The sequence below is a fragment of the Mesoplodon densirostris genome, chromosome 2 (genome assembly GCF_025265405.1).
Source record: "Mesoplodon densirostris isolate mMesDen1 chromosome 2, mMesDen1 primary haplotype, whole genome shotgun sequence".
Lineage (NCBI taxonomy): Eukaryota > Metazoa > Chordata > Mammalia > Artiodactyla > Ziphiidae > Mesoplodon > Mesoplodon densirostris.
In genome coordinates this window covers 169,525,629-169,544,287 of record NC_082662.1, presented here as the reverse complement: position 1 = coordinate 169,544,287, position 18,659 = coordinate 169,525,629, and the positions used below count along the sequence as shown (strand labels likewise).

Genomic DNA, 18,659 nt, shown 5'->3' with positions numbered 1-18,659 from the left:
GTCATGAAGAACCTAGGGGCAAGATAGGAATAAAGACACAGACCTACTAGAGAATGGACTTGAGGATACGGGGAGGGGGAAGGGTAAGCTGGGACAAAGTGAGAGAGTGGCATGGACATATATACACTACCAAACATTAAATAGATAGCTAGTGGGAAGCAGCCACATAGCACAGGGAGATCAGCTCGGTGCTTTGTGTCCACCTAGAGGGGTGGGAGGGAGGGAGATGCAAGAGGGAAGAGATATGGGGACATATGTATATGTATAACTGATTCACTTTGTTATAAAGCAGAAAATAACACACCATTGTAAAGCAATTATACTCCAATAAAGACATTTAAAAAAATCAGTTTTAGAAGCAAGTCTCTCATCTTTTCTTTGGCTAAGTCAAAATAATCAAGAAATATTTATTAAATACTGATTATTATGTAGACATATTCGGAAGATTGAAGAAGACATATAAGACATGGTCCTTAAAAAGTTTGGCAGTCAGCACAGACTTAGCAAACTTATGGTTACCACGGGAGAAGGGTTGGGGGAGGGATAGATTGGGAGTTTGGGACACTGCTATAATTAAAATAGATAACCAACAAGGACCTACTGTATAGCACAGGAATCTCTGCTCAATATTCTGTAATAACCTAAATGGGAGAAGAATTTGAAAAAGAATAGATACATATATATGTATAACTGAATCACTTTGCTGTACACTTGAGACTAACACAACATTGTTAGTCAACTATGCTCCAATATAAAATTAAAACTAAAAAAAAAGTTTGGGAGTCAGGACACATATAGTAGAGTGATTAAGAACTTGATTCTTTTTTTTTTTTCATCTTTATTGGAGTATAATTGCTTCACAATGATGTATTAGTTTCTGCTTTATAACAAAGTGAATCAGTTATACATATACATCTGTTCCCATATCCCTTCTTGATTCTTGAGTCATATAGAACTAGGTTCAAATCCTAGCTCACTGTTTAGCAGTTGTGTGTCTTTGGATAAGTCATTTACCCCCTCTAACTCTCTGTTATCTCAGTTATAAGATGGGAATAATAATAATACCTACCTCATAGGACTGTTGTGATAACTAAATGAGAAAACATGTGAATTTTCAGCCTAATGCCTACAACATACTATTTTTTAATCACTGTAAACTATTACTACACAGGAATGAAAATTAATGAATGAGGAGTGTTTCAAATAATGTGAATGAATTTAAACAAAGGAAAATAAAAGTTTCACTATTGAAACCCTTTCCTGATTATTAAAACATTTTCCTGGTTTTCTTACACAGCTGTTTCCTCTATCTTCTACTATTATCACCCTCACCATTATCCTTCTTTCTATTGTAAAACCCAACAACTTCAATGGCCTTATTTACTAGAAATTAAATTCCCAAATTTATATTTCTAATCCTAACCTTTAAGTCATCTTTTCTAAAGCATATTGGAAATCTCCATTCAGATCTCTCAGAATGATCTCAGACTCACCAACAAACAAAAGAACAACTAAAATTGATTATATCATCCTCCCCAAAGCTGGTTCCTTCTCCTGACTTTTCTTACTTCAGTGATATCAGCATTTCCTTAATTTCTCCAATACAGTGTTTCAGAAATACTAATTCCTCCTCAACTCTTGCCCTTCATTTATAATTAAGTCCTATAGCTCCTTCTTCCATAATGTCTTCTCCATTTGTGCAGCTTCCCCCAAATTTCCTTCTATTTCATGCTGAACACCGCTATGAAGAGTTACCTTGCTAATGCATCACCTCAATCAATTCCATAATCCTTTGCAGAAAAGCCTTCTCCTTCTTCTTATAAATAAATAAATGAAGTTCTGATTCTTACCCAGTATTCATGTTAATTGCGCTGCAATAACTTTATTGGTCTTATTTCCCACTATTCTTTTATAGGAATAGTAGCACCCTTTATTGAACTCAGTGTTTTCAGAAAATGCATTATAGTTCCACTGATTACCCCCAACTTCCTTTAGCACCCAGTCTGAAGTAATTCTCCTCTATACTCATATAGAAAAATCAGTATTTGCACAATACATAAGACAATTTACATTTAAGTCTTGTTACTTATATCCAGCTCTGATCACATTAGTTTTTAAACTTTTAAATGTTACACTATAAGCTAGTACTGGAAGGCAAAGTACCCTATTTTACAGACCTTTCTATCTCCTATTATACCAGAAGAATGCATTATATGTGAGGAGATACATCTAAAAAATGAATCTTATGGACCAGCCTATTACTTCAACCTCTCCTTGTAGTACCATTTCAAAGAGAAAGAGTGAAGTCTTCTGATGAGTCAATGGTGAGAAGAAAGGTCCCTGTTCCAATACAGTGTGAGCAACAAGTTCTCCTTGACCTAAAAGGTTTCCTTTCACATGAAAGAGGTATTTCAAAGGAAAAGGCAGAGGGAGCAGAGTAACAAGGCCGTTAGAACTGCATTCAAATGAAGTCTTATCTACAGCAGTGTTTTTATTTTAAACCTGTTAATTTGGCCAATGCAGAAACATCTAAAACACTGCATATCACAAGCTTCCAAAACCTTGTTTTGGCATTACTTCATTTTTTAATATACCAGATTAAAAAACCAGGAATAACCTGAGACTTCTGACCTTTATAAGCTTGCACAGAATATCTCAGAGATATAACTTTCAAATAGGTGAGAACTCTGAGAACAGTGAGTATATCTTTTACTTTTAGCCTATTAGGTATTTAATAATTTATTATCTAATATATTCGTCCATTTCTAAATAATAGCTTTAATGCAAAGTGAATTCATTGTATTCCTGATTTCTTCTGCATATTTCACTTGAATGTGAAATGTGTAAAAAGAGTGCTTTGTAGTATCACACAAAAATTTTCATCTTCATCCTTTCTACTAACCCTTTCCAGATAGTCCATATTTAAAGCTTCTTTACTAGAACCACTTCCCATTCCATCTGAACCCATCATGCAATCACTTGAAAAGATCAGTGGTCTAGGATCTCAGGCTTTGGCCAAATCAGTTTTGTCTTCTGTAAAGTCATTTTCATTAACATCTTATTACAAATTTGATTACATAATAATGGAGTTACAAATGAAAAGTCATAATGTTTGATATTGTAAGCACGGCTAAAGATTAAAATGATTTGCTTCAGAAATGTAGAGTTTATGACAAGGATCTCAATTAAATATAATGAACCATTAACTGTACTATTTGGAACACAACCATATTTCCACAATTTGGGCATTTTCCTTCAGATATGCACTCAACAGTCACATTCATAAGCTAAAGTTGAGTTAACATAAGAGCTCTATAGTTAAGTCAATATCAAAATATTTGAGTCATTTGGGTAAGATTACTTAAAAAGGCAGTGTTTATTCACTTATGATTTCACTTAAGAAGGAGGGTACTAAGTTGGTATAAGCAGGAAAAAATGCTTAGAAAACAAAAATAAGAGCATGATAAACTAACATTCTCAGCAAATTATTGGTCTATAGATATCTGAAGAAACCAGTAGTTGTTTATATAAATAAAACATCAATAACGTGCTAAAAAAGAGTCAGAAAGTTAAAAAAGTAAATACAAAAAGTTAGGCTATTTGCATTAGAAAATAAAGTCCCTGTTGGATTCTACTTTCTTCAAGTATTATAAAAATATACAAATTTTTACAAATACCAGAACAATCATTTGAGTTAATTAATATGGAAGTTACTAAGGCAATTATCCTAAATTAAATCCTAGGGGCTTAAAGAACAGTTGATAAAACTAAACTGTAACCATTTAATGTTTTAAAAATGCCATGTGTGAATTAGTCTGTTATAATTATGAAAAAGGTGAAAGCACATCTTCAGCTTGTAAAATATTCTCCAGGCTTTCTGTTTCTTAAAGTAATCACAAATACAGCAATTTTGATCTTAGAAAGGAACATCGATAGCTAGTGAATGAGTTTCTTCAGTTCTTTAAGGACCAACTGTCTTAGGAGACAATAACATTTTCTTTTCTTAGAAAGAAATATCAGCTTCCAATGAAACTGTGTAAAAGCTGATATGGAATATTTGATGGAGTTAGAGAAAAGAGGAAAATAACAGACAACATAGAAGAAGCACAGACCAGTAATAAATATTCCTTCTGGAATTCATACCAACTTGACTATATGGCCAAAAATTACCCACAAAAACAGATTTAAGAGAGTACTCACCACTGAATTATTTCTGTGATTTGAGCTTCCCAATGTGCAACTGATTCCTTCTTGTCTGCTAAATCTTTTACCTCTTCTTCTAACTGCTGGTTGCAAGTACTTAAGTTCTCATACAAAGTGGTAAGCTGAAAGGCAGTTTTAAGGTACTTAAAGACGTGTGACTTTTAGGAACAGGAATTCAAGGTGCTCAGATGCCTCTTGTTAAATCTGATAACTCAAAAATGCTTGTCTTTCTGATTTCCTATTATTATGCACCTCTGTTTTGGAAACATCAAGTACTCTGAATTCTCCTTCTGCCTTTGCTTTTCCCATACTCCCCATATTGAATTGGTTCCATCTGTGAACATTCTCCATTTGCCTGAAGAACTCCCCAGTTTTGTTGGTAACAACACCTCTCATTTTTTTGTCTGAAAATATTTCTATGTCATCCTCTTTTTAAAAAAACTTATATAATTTCAAGCATATACAAAAATGAACAGAAGAGTATAAGGGAATTCCCATGAGCCCATCATCACTAACTTCAACAATTATCACCTCAATGTCAATCTTATTTCATTTGTACTCCTGTCTTCTTACCCGTTCCTCCGGTATTATTCTGCAGCAAATACCAGACATCATATAATTTTATCCATATATATTTCTGTGTATATCTCTAGAAAATAAGGCTCCCTTTTAACGTATGACCACAATATCATTATCATATTTAAACAAATTTAACAAGTTTCCTTATATTATCACATAGCTAGTAATCGTTCAAATTTCCAGTTGTCTCAAAACATCAAAAGACTTAACAGTCTGTTAAACTGGATCATACCAACAAGTAAACGTAACTTAATGGTTGCTCTAAGTCTTTTTTACTTATAGGCTCCAGATTACTCCATTGGGGCTGCTGTAGTGGAATATCACAGTCTGAGTGGCTTAAACAAGAAACATTTATTTCTGATAGTTCTGGACGCTGGGAAGTCCAAGATCAAGGCACCAGCAGATTCAGTGTCTGGCAAGGGCCCACTTCCTGGTTTATAGATGATCGTGGGATGAGGGAGCTCTGTGGGGTCTCTTTTATAAGAGCACTAATCCTATTCATGAAGGCTCTATCTTCATGACCTAATCATCTCCCAAAGGCTATACCTCCAAATAGTACTAGGTGTCAACATCTGAATTTTGGAGGGACACAAACATTTAGTACATAGCAGTTCCCCTCCAACACTTTAATTTTTCTTGTAATTTATTTGTTGAAGAAAGTAGGTTGTTTGTCCTGCAGAGTTCTCTACAGTCTGAATTTTTGCCTTCATTTTTGAAAGACACTTTTTGTTGTATATAATTTTCTAGATTGGCAGTTATTTTCCTTTCTATTCCTTTTTATTATTTATAGATGTCATTCCTTTTTATCCTGGATTCCATTTTTTCTGTTGTAAAGACAGCTTTAAGTTTAGCTTTTGCTCCTTCGAATACAATGTGTCTTTCTTCTCTGGCTGCTTCTAGGATTTTCTTTGATTGTTGGTTTTTAGCAATTTTTCTATAATGTGCCTAAGAGATTTAATTTCTATTTATCACTTTTAGGGTTTGTGGCATTTCTTGAATTTGTGGCTAAATATTTCTCAGAGGTTTTGGAAAATGATGGGCCATTAGCTCTGCAAATACTGCTTCTACCACAGTCTTTCTCCTCTCCTTCTGGGAAAGCAAATATTTGTATGTCATTTTCTCATCACGTCCCCTATGTCTCACATCCTCGTTTATGTATTTCTGTCCTTTTTTCTTAATATATCTTTTAAAATTTATTATTTATTTAATTTATTTTTGGCTGTGTCTGGTCTTAGTCGTGGTGCACGGGATCTTTGTTGTGGTGCATGGGCTCTCTAGTTGTGGTGTGCAGGTTTTCTCTTCTCTAGTTGTGGCACGCAGGCTCCAGGGCACATGGGCTCTGTAGCTGTGGTGCGTGGGTTCCAGAGCACATGGGCTCTAGTTGAGGCATGCAAGCATGCAAGTAGTTGTGGCATGCAGGCTTAGTTGTCCCACGGCACGTGGGTTCTTAATTCCCTGACCAGGGGTCGAACCAGCATCCCCTGCATTGTAAGGCGGATTCTTTACCACTGGACCACCAGGGAAGTCCCTGTACTTCTGTCCTTTTAAATCTATATCCAGACTTCAGTATGGAAAGTTTTTTATTTACCCCTTCCTTTCTTTGGTTCTTTCCAATCCACTGTTAATATTTTCTGTTGGGATTTTTCATTTATTTTATTTTTCACTTCTAAAGATTTACTTGACTGTTTTGTATAGATTCCAGTTGTCTGCTGAAATTCTTCATCATGTTTATTTTCTTGAATATATCATACAGTTATTTTAAAGTTCAATTAAGAAAATTCCAATACTCGGAATTGTGTGGGTCTGTTTATACTGACTGCCTGGTTTTCTTCTCATTTATTCTTTTCTTACTTTGTTTTTGCTATTATACTTTCATGTCTTGGTTTTCTTTGGTTGTATCTCTTGGTATGCATTGTAATTTCTTACTGCATGCCACATATAGTGTATGAAAATTTTAGAGATAATTTGAGGCTCTATATAATATCTTCCTCCAGAGACTGCTTACTTTTACTTCTGGTAGGCAATTAGACAGATCACGGATTCAGTTACTCAGAGGCTGGGTTTCAGTCACTGAGAGGGCTCATCTCTCTCTGGTTCACCCTTATTTCTAAAATGTAGCCTTTTTGATGAGTTCAATTGAAAGCTTGAATCGATTACCAAGGATTCTGCACCTTGGTGGGCATTGATAATTCAGTTTTTCTCTCTAAACTTGTGCTACTGTGGAATACTGTGCTCAACTTCCTGGATTCTCTGCTATAGCTTTCCTATCTGCAAATGCCTCAAGAGGAAAACTGGCACTGAATGCTGGGCTCATCTCTCTGTACTACTCCTTTCTAAAGGAACTGGGTCAGTAAAGTCTCGGCTGCCTTCTTATCTCTCCAGTGCCTTCCTGCAGATGAATACTTCCAGGCAGTATTGCTACAGTATTAAAAACATTTTTTTAAAGCCCAGCTTTATAGCTCTTCTTGGTGAGGTGGTAGGTATGATGTAAGCTAATCTGTCACAGAAGCAAAAATTCTTGTTTATTTAGTTTTTAAAAGTTCATGATAAAATATTTGCATACAATTTTTATTTCATGGTTACATTCTTCTGATAAATGGTCTCAATACGCCATTAGTTATTACTATTCCTTTCTTCCTTTCTGATATATTTGTAGAGACATTGTGTTAGTTTTCTTTCTGATTACTCAGCTTGAAGGAGACGAATTTTTCCTACAAGAATTATTTACAGGTTTGTGAAGATGAGGGGCCATGTGATGGTTAAATTTATGAGTCAACTTGATTGGGTCATAGGGTGCCTAGACATTTGGTCAAACATTCTGGTTGTGTCTTTGAAGGTGTCTCTGGGTGAGATTAACATTTGAATTGATTGACTGAGTAAAGCAGATTACCTTCCTAATGTGGATGGTTCCCATTCAATCAGTTGAAGGCCTGAATAGAAAAAAAGGCTGACCCTAGTAAGAGGGAACTCCTCCTGCCTGACTTGCTTTCAAGCTGGGACATTGGATTCTGTCCTTGGTCTCATACTGAAACAGTGGCTCTTCCTGGGTCTGACATAAGAAACTATTGCTATGATTTACATCAGAGAATGTTTTGCCTATGTTCTCTTCTAGGAGATTTACGGTATCATGTCTTAATATTTAAGTCTTCAAGCCATTCTGAGTTTATTTTTGTGTATGGTGTGAGGGAGTGTTTTAACTTCATTGTTTTATATACAGCTGTCCAGCTCTCCCAACACTACTTGCTGAAGAGACTGTCTTTTCTCCATTGTATATTCTTGCCTCCCTTGTTGAAGATTAATTGACCATAGGTGTGTGGGTTTATTTCTGGGCTCTCTATTCTGTTCCACTGATCCATATGTCTGTTTTTGTCAGCCAATACCAAGCTGTTTTGATTACTGTAGCTTTGTAGTATTGCCTGAAGTCTGGGAGAGTTATGTCTCCAGCTTTGTTCTTTTCCCTCAGGATTGCTTTGGCAATTCTGTTTTTTGTTTTTTGTTGTGGTTCCATATAAATTTTAGGAATATTTGTTCTAGTTCTGTAAAAACTGACATGGGTAATTTGACAGAGATCACATTAAATCTGTAGACTGTTTTGGGTAGTATGGCCATTTATTATTCCAGCACCATTTGTTGAAAAGATTGTCTTTTTCCCATTGAATTGCCTTGGTACTTTTGCTGAAAATCAATCAACCATAAATATGATGTCTTATTTTTGGACTCTCTACTCTGTTCCATTATGCCAATGTTACCGTCTTTTGATTACTATAGATTTACAGTAAGTTTCAAAATTCTGTAGTGTAAACCCTCCAACTTTTGTACCCCTCGTCTCCCCTCCCCCGCGCCAAATATTTTTGCTATTGTAGATCTTCTGTATTCCCATATAAATTTAAGGATAGGCTTGCCAATTCTAACAAAAAAGCCTACCAAAATTTTGATAGTGATTTCCCCAAATCCATAGATCTATTAGGAGAGAACTGCAGTCCTAAAAATATGCAGTATATCTCTCCATTTGTTTAGATATTCCTTAATTTATCTCAGTAATGTTTTGTAGTTGTCTTCCTTTGGTTAACTCTGGGAGCTCTGAAATGACTGTTTTCAACAACTGTGTCCACTTTGAAACTTTTTTTTTCTTGAGCGGATTCATCAATCTCTCCATGTTAGCATAGCCAGAAGTCTACCAGTTATTTTGGAGAATGTTTTTTGCAGATGCAGTGTCTTCACTAATTCCTACAACACATCCTTTTCTGATCACCATTGCTTTTGACTTGCAATTAATCTGTGATTGGGGTTTCAGCTGGAGATTTGCAAGAGGAGGAAATACAAATTTTTGCACTGTCATGTTACAGTAGTTAAAAGGAGTCTTAAATAGATGTGTTTAGTATTTGTCAGGAAAAGTTAATCTTTTCATTCTTACTGAATTAAAGCACAGGGGCTCTGGAGCCAGACTACCTGTGTTCCAATCCCATCCTGCCACTCCCTAGTTCTGAGATTACAAGAGTAGCTTAATCTCCCTTTGCCTCAATTTCCTCATCTGTAAAATGGTAGGAACAGTAGGGTATACCTCACAGAGTTATTGTGAGAATTATATGGTTTATATACACTAACTCAGGAGAGGGCCTGCACAAAGTAAATTCTACCTAAGTATTACTTCATTTTGCATGTTTGGGAATGAGAAGGTTTTACTATTTGTAAATTGACATATCTGGCTTATGATAATTTTAAGACTACACAGGAATATGGAAAAATGCTCATTTTTTAAATGAAACAGCAGATTAGAAAATATAATGTATATATGACTGAAATTATGTAATAATACATATACAACAAAACCTGGAAAGGAACATATAAAAGTAAAATAGTTGTTTCATTTTAATGAAATCATAGGTAACTTTTATGTTGAATATTTTCCATATTTTGTGTAATTTTGCTTTTATGTAAAATAATTATTTAAAAACAAGATACAAATGATAATATTTTCTTACTGGAAACCATTTACTTCCACTCCTTGGCATTATGGCTAATTTTACTTGCAATAAGTTACCTTTAATAGAAACTTTGAATACAGACTTCTGAAAATATCAACAAACTTTTTTCTATTTCCTTTTTAATTTTTATTTTTGAAGTTAAAAAATATGACTATGAGAATCTATTAGTTATATAAGTTTCAAAATTAACATACTAATTGCTTTTTGGTTTCTATATCTGAAGTTCTGTTGAGAAGGAATTTGGTTCTCTTCAAGCAGGTTCCCAATGGAACAGTTGGTGTAGCAATGGCAAAGGTATTCTTTGGTTATCCCTCTTGGGGAAAATACCCAATTCAACCAAACCAAAAATTGAATAAATGGAAAGAAACAGTGAAGATGTGCAGTTAGGTGGACTGACAGAGAAGTGAAGCTGAATAAAAGGAGCAAAAATAGAGAAGAGGTTCAAATGGAAGAAGACCCAGATCCTCCCCTATTTCTCCAGAAATAAACATTTCCTTGTTATCATTTGTCACTGAATACTTGCCAACCATATGATTTGCTCTCAAAGTTCTGTTCACATCCTTTACCACATCTTTCAATTTAGCAAGGCAAGGTAATATTCTATTTTTTATAAAATTTGGAGATAGGCTTTTATTTTTATCCTTCAGATCTCATCAAAATCAAGAGTATTATTTAAAAATTATTTCTAAAGATGTACTTCTGGTAAACTTGCCAGAACTGTATGGCTAATGAAATGAAACCAAAGGGTGAATACAAGATTTGATCTACATTCGATTTGATTATATCACAATTCAATTTTTCTTAAACTATAATACCATCTTTTACTAGGTAATTTGCTTATAAACTCTACATGAAGTGGCCTTCTAGAGTTTAATTACATTTTTTACCTCAAGGTAACTCTTAACAGAATCTTAAAATTCTGTCTGGTAGACAGAAATGATGTTTAATTTTGTAGTCATATTGGTTAAGCCCATTAAATAACAATTATGTGACCTATTTGGATAAAGTTTAAATACTGTTAGTTTTATTTTAGTGGAAATAACTAAGAGTTATACAATAATGTTCATACAGTATTCATAGTTTAAAAAATAATTTATACTACTTACTATTTGGCCACTTTCCACAGTGTTTGTGTGCATCAGCTTTGTAATTACAAAATAAACTAACAGAGTTCTTTCTCAAGTAGTTTGCGACCAAACAAGCAAAGCCATGACAAAGTAAGTGATTAATAGTAAAAGAGAGATGGAAAGTGAAATAAAGAACAGGGGCTCAAAAAATAAATGGGACAAAGAATAAGACGAGGTAAGCCAAGTCCTCTCTCCAAGAAGACTCCTGTACAGATTGGTAAAATGACAAATTGCCTGTACACAGAAGCAATCCTTGCATTTAGGAGGAATATTAAATTTAAAAATGTACACCAAATATAAAATTATATCTATAATTGCTATGATAGTGTTGAACATCTAGCATGTATCAATGAATATCAATGAGATTAAACCACTCACCTTATCAAGCTCACTTGTCAGTTTTTTATTTTCTTCCATTAATAACACTTTTTCTCGTTCATACTGTTGTTTGAACTCATTTTCAAATTCTTCCCTTTCACTTTGACTAATACAATGCAAAATATAAAAGGAAAAAAAGGAATTGAATTAAAGGTAAAATAATGGTATCCCAGATTGGCTATTGTATCATATGCCTTATTCTGAAAAGCCACTTATATCTCAATTGCTCCAAATTCCAAACATTTCCCTTAAAATTAGGAAGTCACAATCATTTCCTTTTAATTAATAAATAGATTTGTCTGCTTAATAATATCTATTTTGTTCTTCATTTGGAAATCTGAGGAAGACATCCTAATTATGCTCACCTTCTTCAGTTGTATATATGCTAGAAAGCATGGGAAAATGAGGAAGCTAGGGAAAAAGGAGGGTAAGGGACCACAATACAATTGCTTACACTCAGCTCTAGACTGCATAGAAAATTCAACTTACATTTCCAACTCCTGCCTTCCTTCTTCCCTTCTTCCTTATGTACCTACCTATCTACACATACATACATACATACATACAATATTATAAAACTTATTTAAAATGATAGTTCTAAGGGACAGAACTGATTCACCCTTAGGGTTCTAAGGTGATTCACCCTTAGGGTTCTAAAGTTCTAGCGAACTTTTTAAAAACCTCCAAAGGGAGGAGTCTGGGAGGTGGCGCCGCAGGGGACAGAGGGACGGACGCGCTCGAAGGCCAGCACAGAGGCTGCGAAAGTGGCGCTGCCCCGCCGGCTGCTTTTGGCAGCTGCCTGGCCGCGTTCTGCGTGACGAGCGCGGCTCAGCACACCATGCTGGCCCCGAACGTGACTACACCCTCGGCTTTACCGACTGCCACCAGGACAGCCCCGGTGCCGCCGCCGCTCCTCCGGGCACCACTCCAGCACCAGAAATCTGTGAAAGCCGCAACAATGGGGTTTCCTGTTTTGATGCTAATGCTGCTAACACTACCTGCTTTTGGATAAAATGAATTCAACAGTTCGTGATTGCAAGGTGGTGAACAGCACAGAATTCTGTCCTGCGTCCACTGCCACACCACTGCCAACCAATTCTACAGCTAAAACCACAACTCTGCCTTCCTCTTCTACAGCTTCCAACACAACTACTACATCAGGTACAACTGATATCACTTTAACTCCGACTTCACAACCTGCGCGGAAGTCTACCTTTGATGCAGCCAGTTTCATTGGAGGAACTGTCCTTGTCTTGGGTGTGCAGGCTGTAATTTTCTTTCTCTATAAACTCTGCAAATCTAAAGAACGAAACCACCACACTCTGTAAACAGACCCGCTAAATTAACAAGAACTGGTGTGTAACTCACTGAAACCAAAATATTATCTTTCAAGATGTCCCACATGGAAGACGCTATTCTAGGATCTTTAATTTTTCAAAGGATGCATATAGGAGCATTGCCCTTGAAGAAAAATCAGTTAAATCGTTTTGCTCAACGGGCATATTTAAAATCTTCTGCACGAATCCTTGTGGCTGTCTTCTTTCATTTTAAATGTCTGCTGCTGTGGGATTACGTCCTCTCTTCTTGACATGCAAAGTGTAACTCTGTAAGTGATGGAAAACATTGTCCTGCGCAGACAACCTCATGACCCTTTTGGCAATTTCAATGTAGTCATTTCAAAGCCTGAAAGCTGCATTATTTTCATCCTAACTCAGGATGTGGTTCAGCGACCAGAATTGAGAAGAACGTGCCAAATGAGCGTCAATCAGGTGGATTTTGGGCTATCATTTCAAAAGTGGAATAAATTTATAAATTTAGTATCCTTAGAGTAAAATTTAGTGTTTGATAAGTTATTTTTTCTACATTAGAAAACAGATGCCACACAGGGAATTACATTCCAGATTTAAAGAAATCAATGGAAAGGATACAAAACATTAAAGTGTGGCAGGTTATTGTTCATACTTGTAAAGCACCTTATATCATTGAGAAAATAAAAAACAGTGTCTTAAAAGACAAAAAGACAAAAAAAAAAAAAGAAACAACAAAAACCTCCTAAGGGAGAAAGGGGAATCAGTTTTGTCTTTTTTGGTTTTTGGGGTTTTTTTTTTGCGGTACGTGGGCCTCTCACTGCTGTGGCCTCTCCCGTTGCGGAGCACAGGCTCCGGACTACAGGCTCAGCGGCCATGGCTCACGGGCCCAGCCGCTCCGCGGCATGTGGGATCTTCCCGGACCGGGGCACAAACCCGTGTCCCCTGCATCAGCAGGCTGACTCTCAACCACTGCGCCACCAGGGAAGCCCAGGAATCTTTCTTGATTCAGAAGCAACTCCAAACAACAAACAACAATGAAAAAAATATGAAAAATTACAAAGAAGCATCCTTTCAGAAAAAGAAGTATATGAATAAACTGAGTAAAATTTCTATATACAACCATTTTTGTTTTTTCCTATTAGCGTTAAACAAAACTTCTCATACTGAAACAAAATAAACAAACTCTCCCCTAAACTCTACGTCACACTTCATTTTCCACTTTCTTTGTCTTCCCGTTCTTTGGCAACCACCTTGAAATCTTGAGAGTTTGACGTATCCACTTCCTCACTGCCTAAATTTTCCTCCCTGTGCTAAAATCTGACTTCTGCTGCCACCACCTCAAAAAAACTGTTGTCCCCAAACTCATTATTGTCCCAACTGTTATTATATCCAGTCTACTGGCTACCTTTGACAGTGTTGTCCATTTCCTCCCTCTTGAAATGTTGTCCTCCCTTGGCTTCAGTGATACCCACTTTCTTGATTTTCAGCCTACATTTAGACTTTTCAGCTGTATTGGTGAGCCCCCCACCCCCTCTTTCCTCCAAGTAAATGCCAATGCCCCCAGGTATTCTGTCACAGGTGCTCAACTTTTTTTTTTCTTTTTTTTTACACATTTTCCCTGAGCTATCCCATCTATTATACCACCTATTTCAATTATCATCCATTATGCTGACAAACTCTGAATCTACATCTGTAGCTTTTCTGGGCTTCAAATTGCTGACTTGATATCTCCCCAAAGTTGTCTCCCAAGCACCTCAAATTCAACATGCCCAACCCTAACAACAGAAAAACAAGTTCCCAACACCCCACGTACCTTCCCCTGTGATCATACACTCTTACTTATTCTTTTCTTACTACAGGAGCAAAATGTAGCTAAGGTTGCTCTTTGTTTATGCACTCGCTCAAGTACACTTTTCTCCTCTCTGTCCTGAATCATCTACTGGTACTTTCTATCAGATTACAAGCATGGTGTTATTTTTGAGACAAATTTCTCCTCCAGTTATTATCTCGTTGCTTTTATTATCTGCTTGCTCTTACAATTGCTCTCCTTCAAGTCTTTGGATCCATTATGGGGTTTCTGCCCACTACTGTTCCACTGAAATTGTTCTTATCAAAGTCACCAATGACATTCATATTGTTAAATTCAACTATCAATTACATGGTCCTCATCTTATTTGATTTAGACCTCATCTAATTTAACATGTAGACAGATTTGATATGCATTCATCATAACACCAAATTTGCACACCAAATTTGCCTGGTCATCTTCCTATCATTCTTACCGCTCTTTCTCTCTCCACTTTGCTGTTTCTTCCTCATTTCCAAACTTCTAAAGATTGGAGTGCTCCAGGTTGCAGTCCTAGGACTTCTTTTCCATCTATATTCATTCACTAAGTGATCTCATATAGTCTCACCCCTTTAAATATCATGTGAATGATAAATACTCCCAGGATTTTATCTCTAGCCCTGAAATCCAGATTAGTCTGTATGATGACCTACTTGACCTGGATGCCTGAAAAGCACCTCAAACATAATTTGTTTAAAATGAGCTCCTGATATTCCCATCCCCAAAATGCTTCTTCTGTAGTTTTCCTCTCTAAATGGTAACTATATTCTCCTAATTGCTAAGGCCCCAAACTGTAGCATCATCCTTGATTTTTCCTCTTTCTTTCTTACCCCATATCTAGTCTATCAGCAAATATCATTATTTTACCTTTTAAAGAAATTGGAATTCGAACATTTTTCACAGCCAATTCTGCCACCACCCTAGGCCCAATCCACCATTATCTTTTGCCTGGATGATTGCAAAAGACTTCTAAATGGTTTCACTGCTTTTTCTCTTATCTAGTTCAGACTTTTCTTAATCTAGTAGTCAGAATAATCCTGTTAAAACACAAGTCAGTATTTGTCCATTTTCCACTCAAAATCCTTGTCAAAAGGCAATGCTTCCCTGCCATGGTTTTACTGAGAGTAAAAAATTGTAAGTCACTGAACATGACTTACAAAGCCTTACATGATCTGGCTCCCATTACCTCTCATACGTACCTCTCACTATTCTTTCCCCTTAACTCTGCTTCATCCACATTGGCCTCTTTTTTAGTATTATTATTTTAATAGACTTTATTTTTTAGAAAGGTTTTAGGTTCGTAGCAATACTGAGAGGAAAATACAGAGATTGCCCATATACTCAGAGTGGTGTGTTTGTTACTACTGATGAACCTACATTTGACACATCATTATCACTAAAACGTCGCAATTTACATTAGGTTGTATAATGACATATATCTCCTATCACAGTTTCATACAGAGTAGTTTCACTGCCCTAGAAATCCTCTGTACCCTGCCTATTCACCCCATCCTCCTCCCAATCCTTACAACCACTGATCTTTTTACTATCTCCATAGTTTTGTCTTCCCATTATTTTTTTTAACAGACTTCTTGTTCCTCATGTAAAATGTTCTTCTCATACATCTGTATAGATATCTCCCCCACTTTCTTCAGTCCTTACTGAGAAATAATCTTCTCAGTATAATTTTCCCTGGTTATTTCATTCATATATATATATATATACATATATAATTTAATTTTCCCCCTTAATGCTTCATAGCCCCCATCCACTGCCTTATTTTTTGTTCTTAGAATTTATCATTACCTATATATTACCTATCCTATATCATTACCTATATATTCTGCATTTTACTTATTTCATTTATATTTTGCTTATAGTCTTTCACCATAATTAAAGGAAAGCTCCATAAGGAGAGAGAATTTTTATCTGTTCACTGTTATGCCTCCAGGGCCTACAGCAATGCTTTCACATAGCAGGTTCTAAAAAATTTTGCTGAACAAACAGACCAAACTGAATTAAACTTAGGCTTCCAATATAAGTTGAGAATGACAATAACATACATTCAGTTACCTAAAACCTAGAAACTTGAGTATCACTGATAATTTCTCCTGCTTCTAATTTCTCATATCTGGTTACCATGTCATCCAGGTTCTGTCTTCTCGGTAGACCTTCTGAATCCATAAGCTTCTCTCCGTCTTCACTATCATATCTAAGGTCCAGCCACCTCATCTCTCACAGCTAGATTACTATCTGCAGTCTGCTCCTTCCAATCCATTCTCTAAACAGTAGCAAGAGTGGTCTTTCAAAAATATAAATATTGATATAATCACGTAATTTTCCTTCAATGGTCTTACGACTATTTTCCTTTCTAGTCTCATTTCTCACCATTCATCTTTCTTTTTATGCTTCCACCATAATGAACAACTTTCATTTTCTGAATGTGCCATGCTACCCTTTTCCTCTAGATCTTGGCAAATTCTGCTAACCTGTGCCTGAACACTCTTCCACAGCTATATATTTCTTATATCTTTGGTCTTAACTCAGAAATAATTTTGTCCAAAAAACCTAGACACACCCAAGTTATCTTTTGTGCCTCTTCTACGAGTATTCCTATACTTATCCCATTTGCTTTCCTATGATGCTGTAATATAAATTTCTATTTACCAATCTTGACTTTGGTCTTCTTGAGGACTGGAATATGTTTATTGCCTATGTATCGCCAGTCCTTAACACTGAAGAGGTATTCAATAAATAATTATTAGAGGAGTAAATAACTTGATTCTTACCTCTCTCTCCTGTTTTTTTCCAATTTGTCTTTCAAAATCATAATTTCTTTGTTGAGAGCAAGTTGCTGGCCTTCTGAATCATGTAGTTCTTTCTTCAGATTTTTAATTTCATTTGCATGTATTCCTTCTCTCTTGGACAATTCTTCTTCATAAAAGATACTTTTCTTTTCCAAATCAGTCTTTAGTTTGGTTATTTCTTGCTGATGTTCTATGCTGCATACTCCTGGTGAGTAACTAATTTGTTTTTGCTATAGAAGTAATAATAAAAGATTAATCTGTAAGAATAATAAAATATCAACTAATAACTCTTTCTACAATATAAAGAACTGTTCATATAACTGAATATTATTTTTGTATATTATTACATAAAAATAATACTTTCTTTATTCAGGCTATTAACCTTTTGCCTGCCATATGTTGCCAATATTTTTCTAAGTGTGTATTCCATTATTGCTGTATTTTACAGTCTTCTTCACACCAAGATTCAATATTTATCTGTATTTTCTGCTGGTACTTATATAATTATTTGTTTTACATTTAAATATCTAATTTATATATAATATTGTTGGTGTATGGAGTGAAGGAAAAATCTAACTGCATCTTATTTCTGATGTGGAACTAATAAAAGGTTATAAATACATTTGTGTCTTTAAAAGATTAAATTGGGGGAGGAGTGGTAGAGCTAGAATGCACAAAAAGAAAAGGGAGAAAGAAGGCTTCTGCAGTGGTCCGGGGAGAAATGACAAAGGTCTAATCTAACATCTTTTTATCTATTCTAGAAAAAAATGATACCGCTCTTCACATTTAGGTAGGGCTTTAAGAAGGGGAAATTTGGTTGAAAGACATCTTTTTAGAAATGAGGTTGAAATATACTCTTGGTATCAGTGAGAAAGGAAAGTGTAATGTCCAAAGGTTCTTCCAGGTAGTAGCTAAGGTAAACAGAAGCATACAGAGGTTATGACTATAAGATTTCCTGAGCTTTTTCCTGAGTAACTTTTCTATTACTTTGTTACATGCTATTTTCCAAGGTGATCCACAATAAAACTTTTAAAATCCAAAGAACCTATAAGCTTATGTTTAGTGACAACAAGGAATCAAGATCTGGAGGACACTGTATCCTTTTTTGAAGTCAGTATTAAGGGCAGGAAAACTGGTAACAGTCTTTGATTTAAAGTCCAAAGTAAACTATGCTAGCTTCTTCACATTTGAGGTCTATAATTAAAAAAAAAAAAAAAAAAAAAGGCATCAATGTGGGCCTGAGAAATGTTTCTGGGATAGTCACTGTAATGTTAACCATTTACTCAAAACTGCTTATGAAGTGCCTACTGTATGCAGGACCCAGATTTTCCAGTGGTTTCTGAGTCAGCCTGACATGCAAAGCTTGGCGGAAACTGGGAAGAGCCATGTCAAGTCATGTTCTTGCTCTTATGCAACTCCATGAA

The 18,659-nt window shown here is 35.7% G+C and overlaps 1 protein-coding gene and 1 pseudogene across 14 annotated transcripts in view; one reads left to right on the top strand and one right to left on the bottom strand.

The window, feature by feature from the left end:
• Nucleotides 1–18,659, bottom strand: part of CDC42BPA (CDC42 binding protein kinase alpha) — a 317,120-nt gene that overhangs the window by 77,359 nt on the left and 221,102 nt on the right. For all 14 annotated transcript variants that reach the window (XM_060091342.1, XM_060091328.1, XM_060091334.1 and 11 more), the window contains 3 exons: nt 17,218–17,465; nt 11,273–11,378; nt 4,201–4,325 (listed from right to left, as the gene is read on the bottom strand). In XM_060091342.1, the coding sequence (XP_059947325.1) occupies nt 4,201–4,325; nt 11,273–11,378; nt 17,218–17,465 (479 nt within the window). The remainder of the gene's footprint in view (nt 1–4,200; nt 4,326–11,272; nt 11,379–17,217; nt 17,466–18,659) is intronic.
• Nucleotides 11,675–12,610, top strand: LOC132484018 (sialomucin core protein 24-like; annotated as a pseudogene).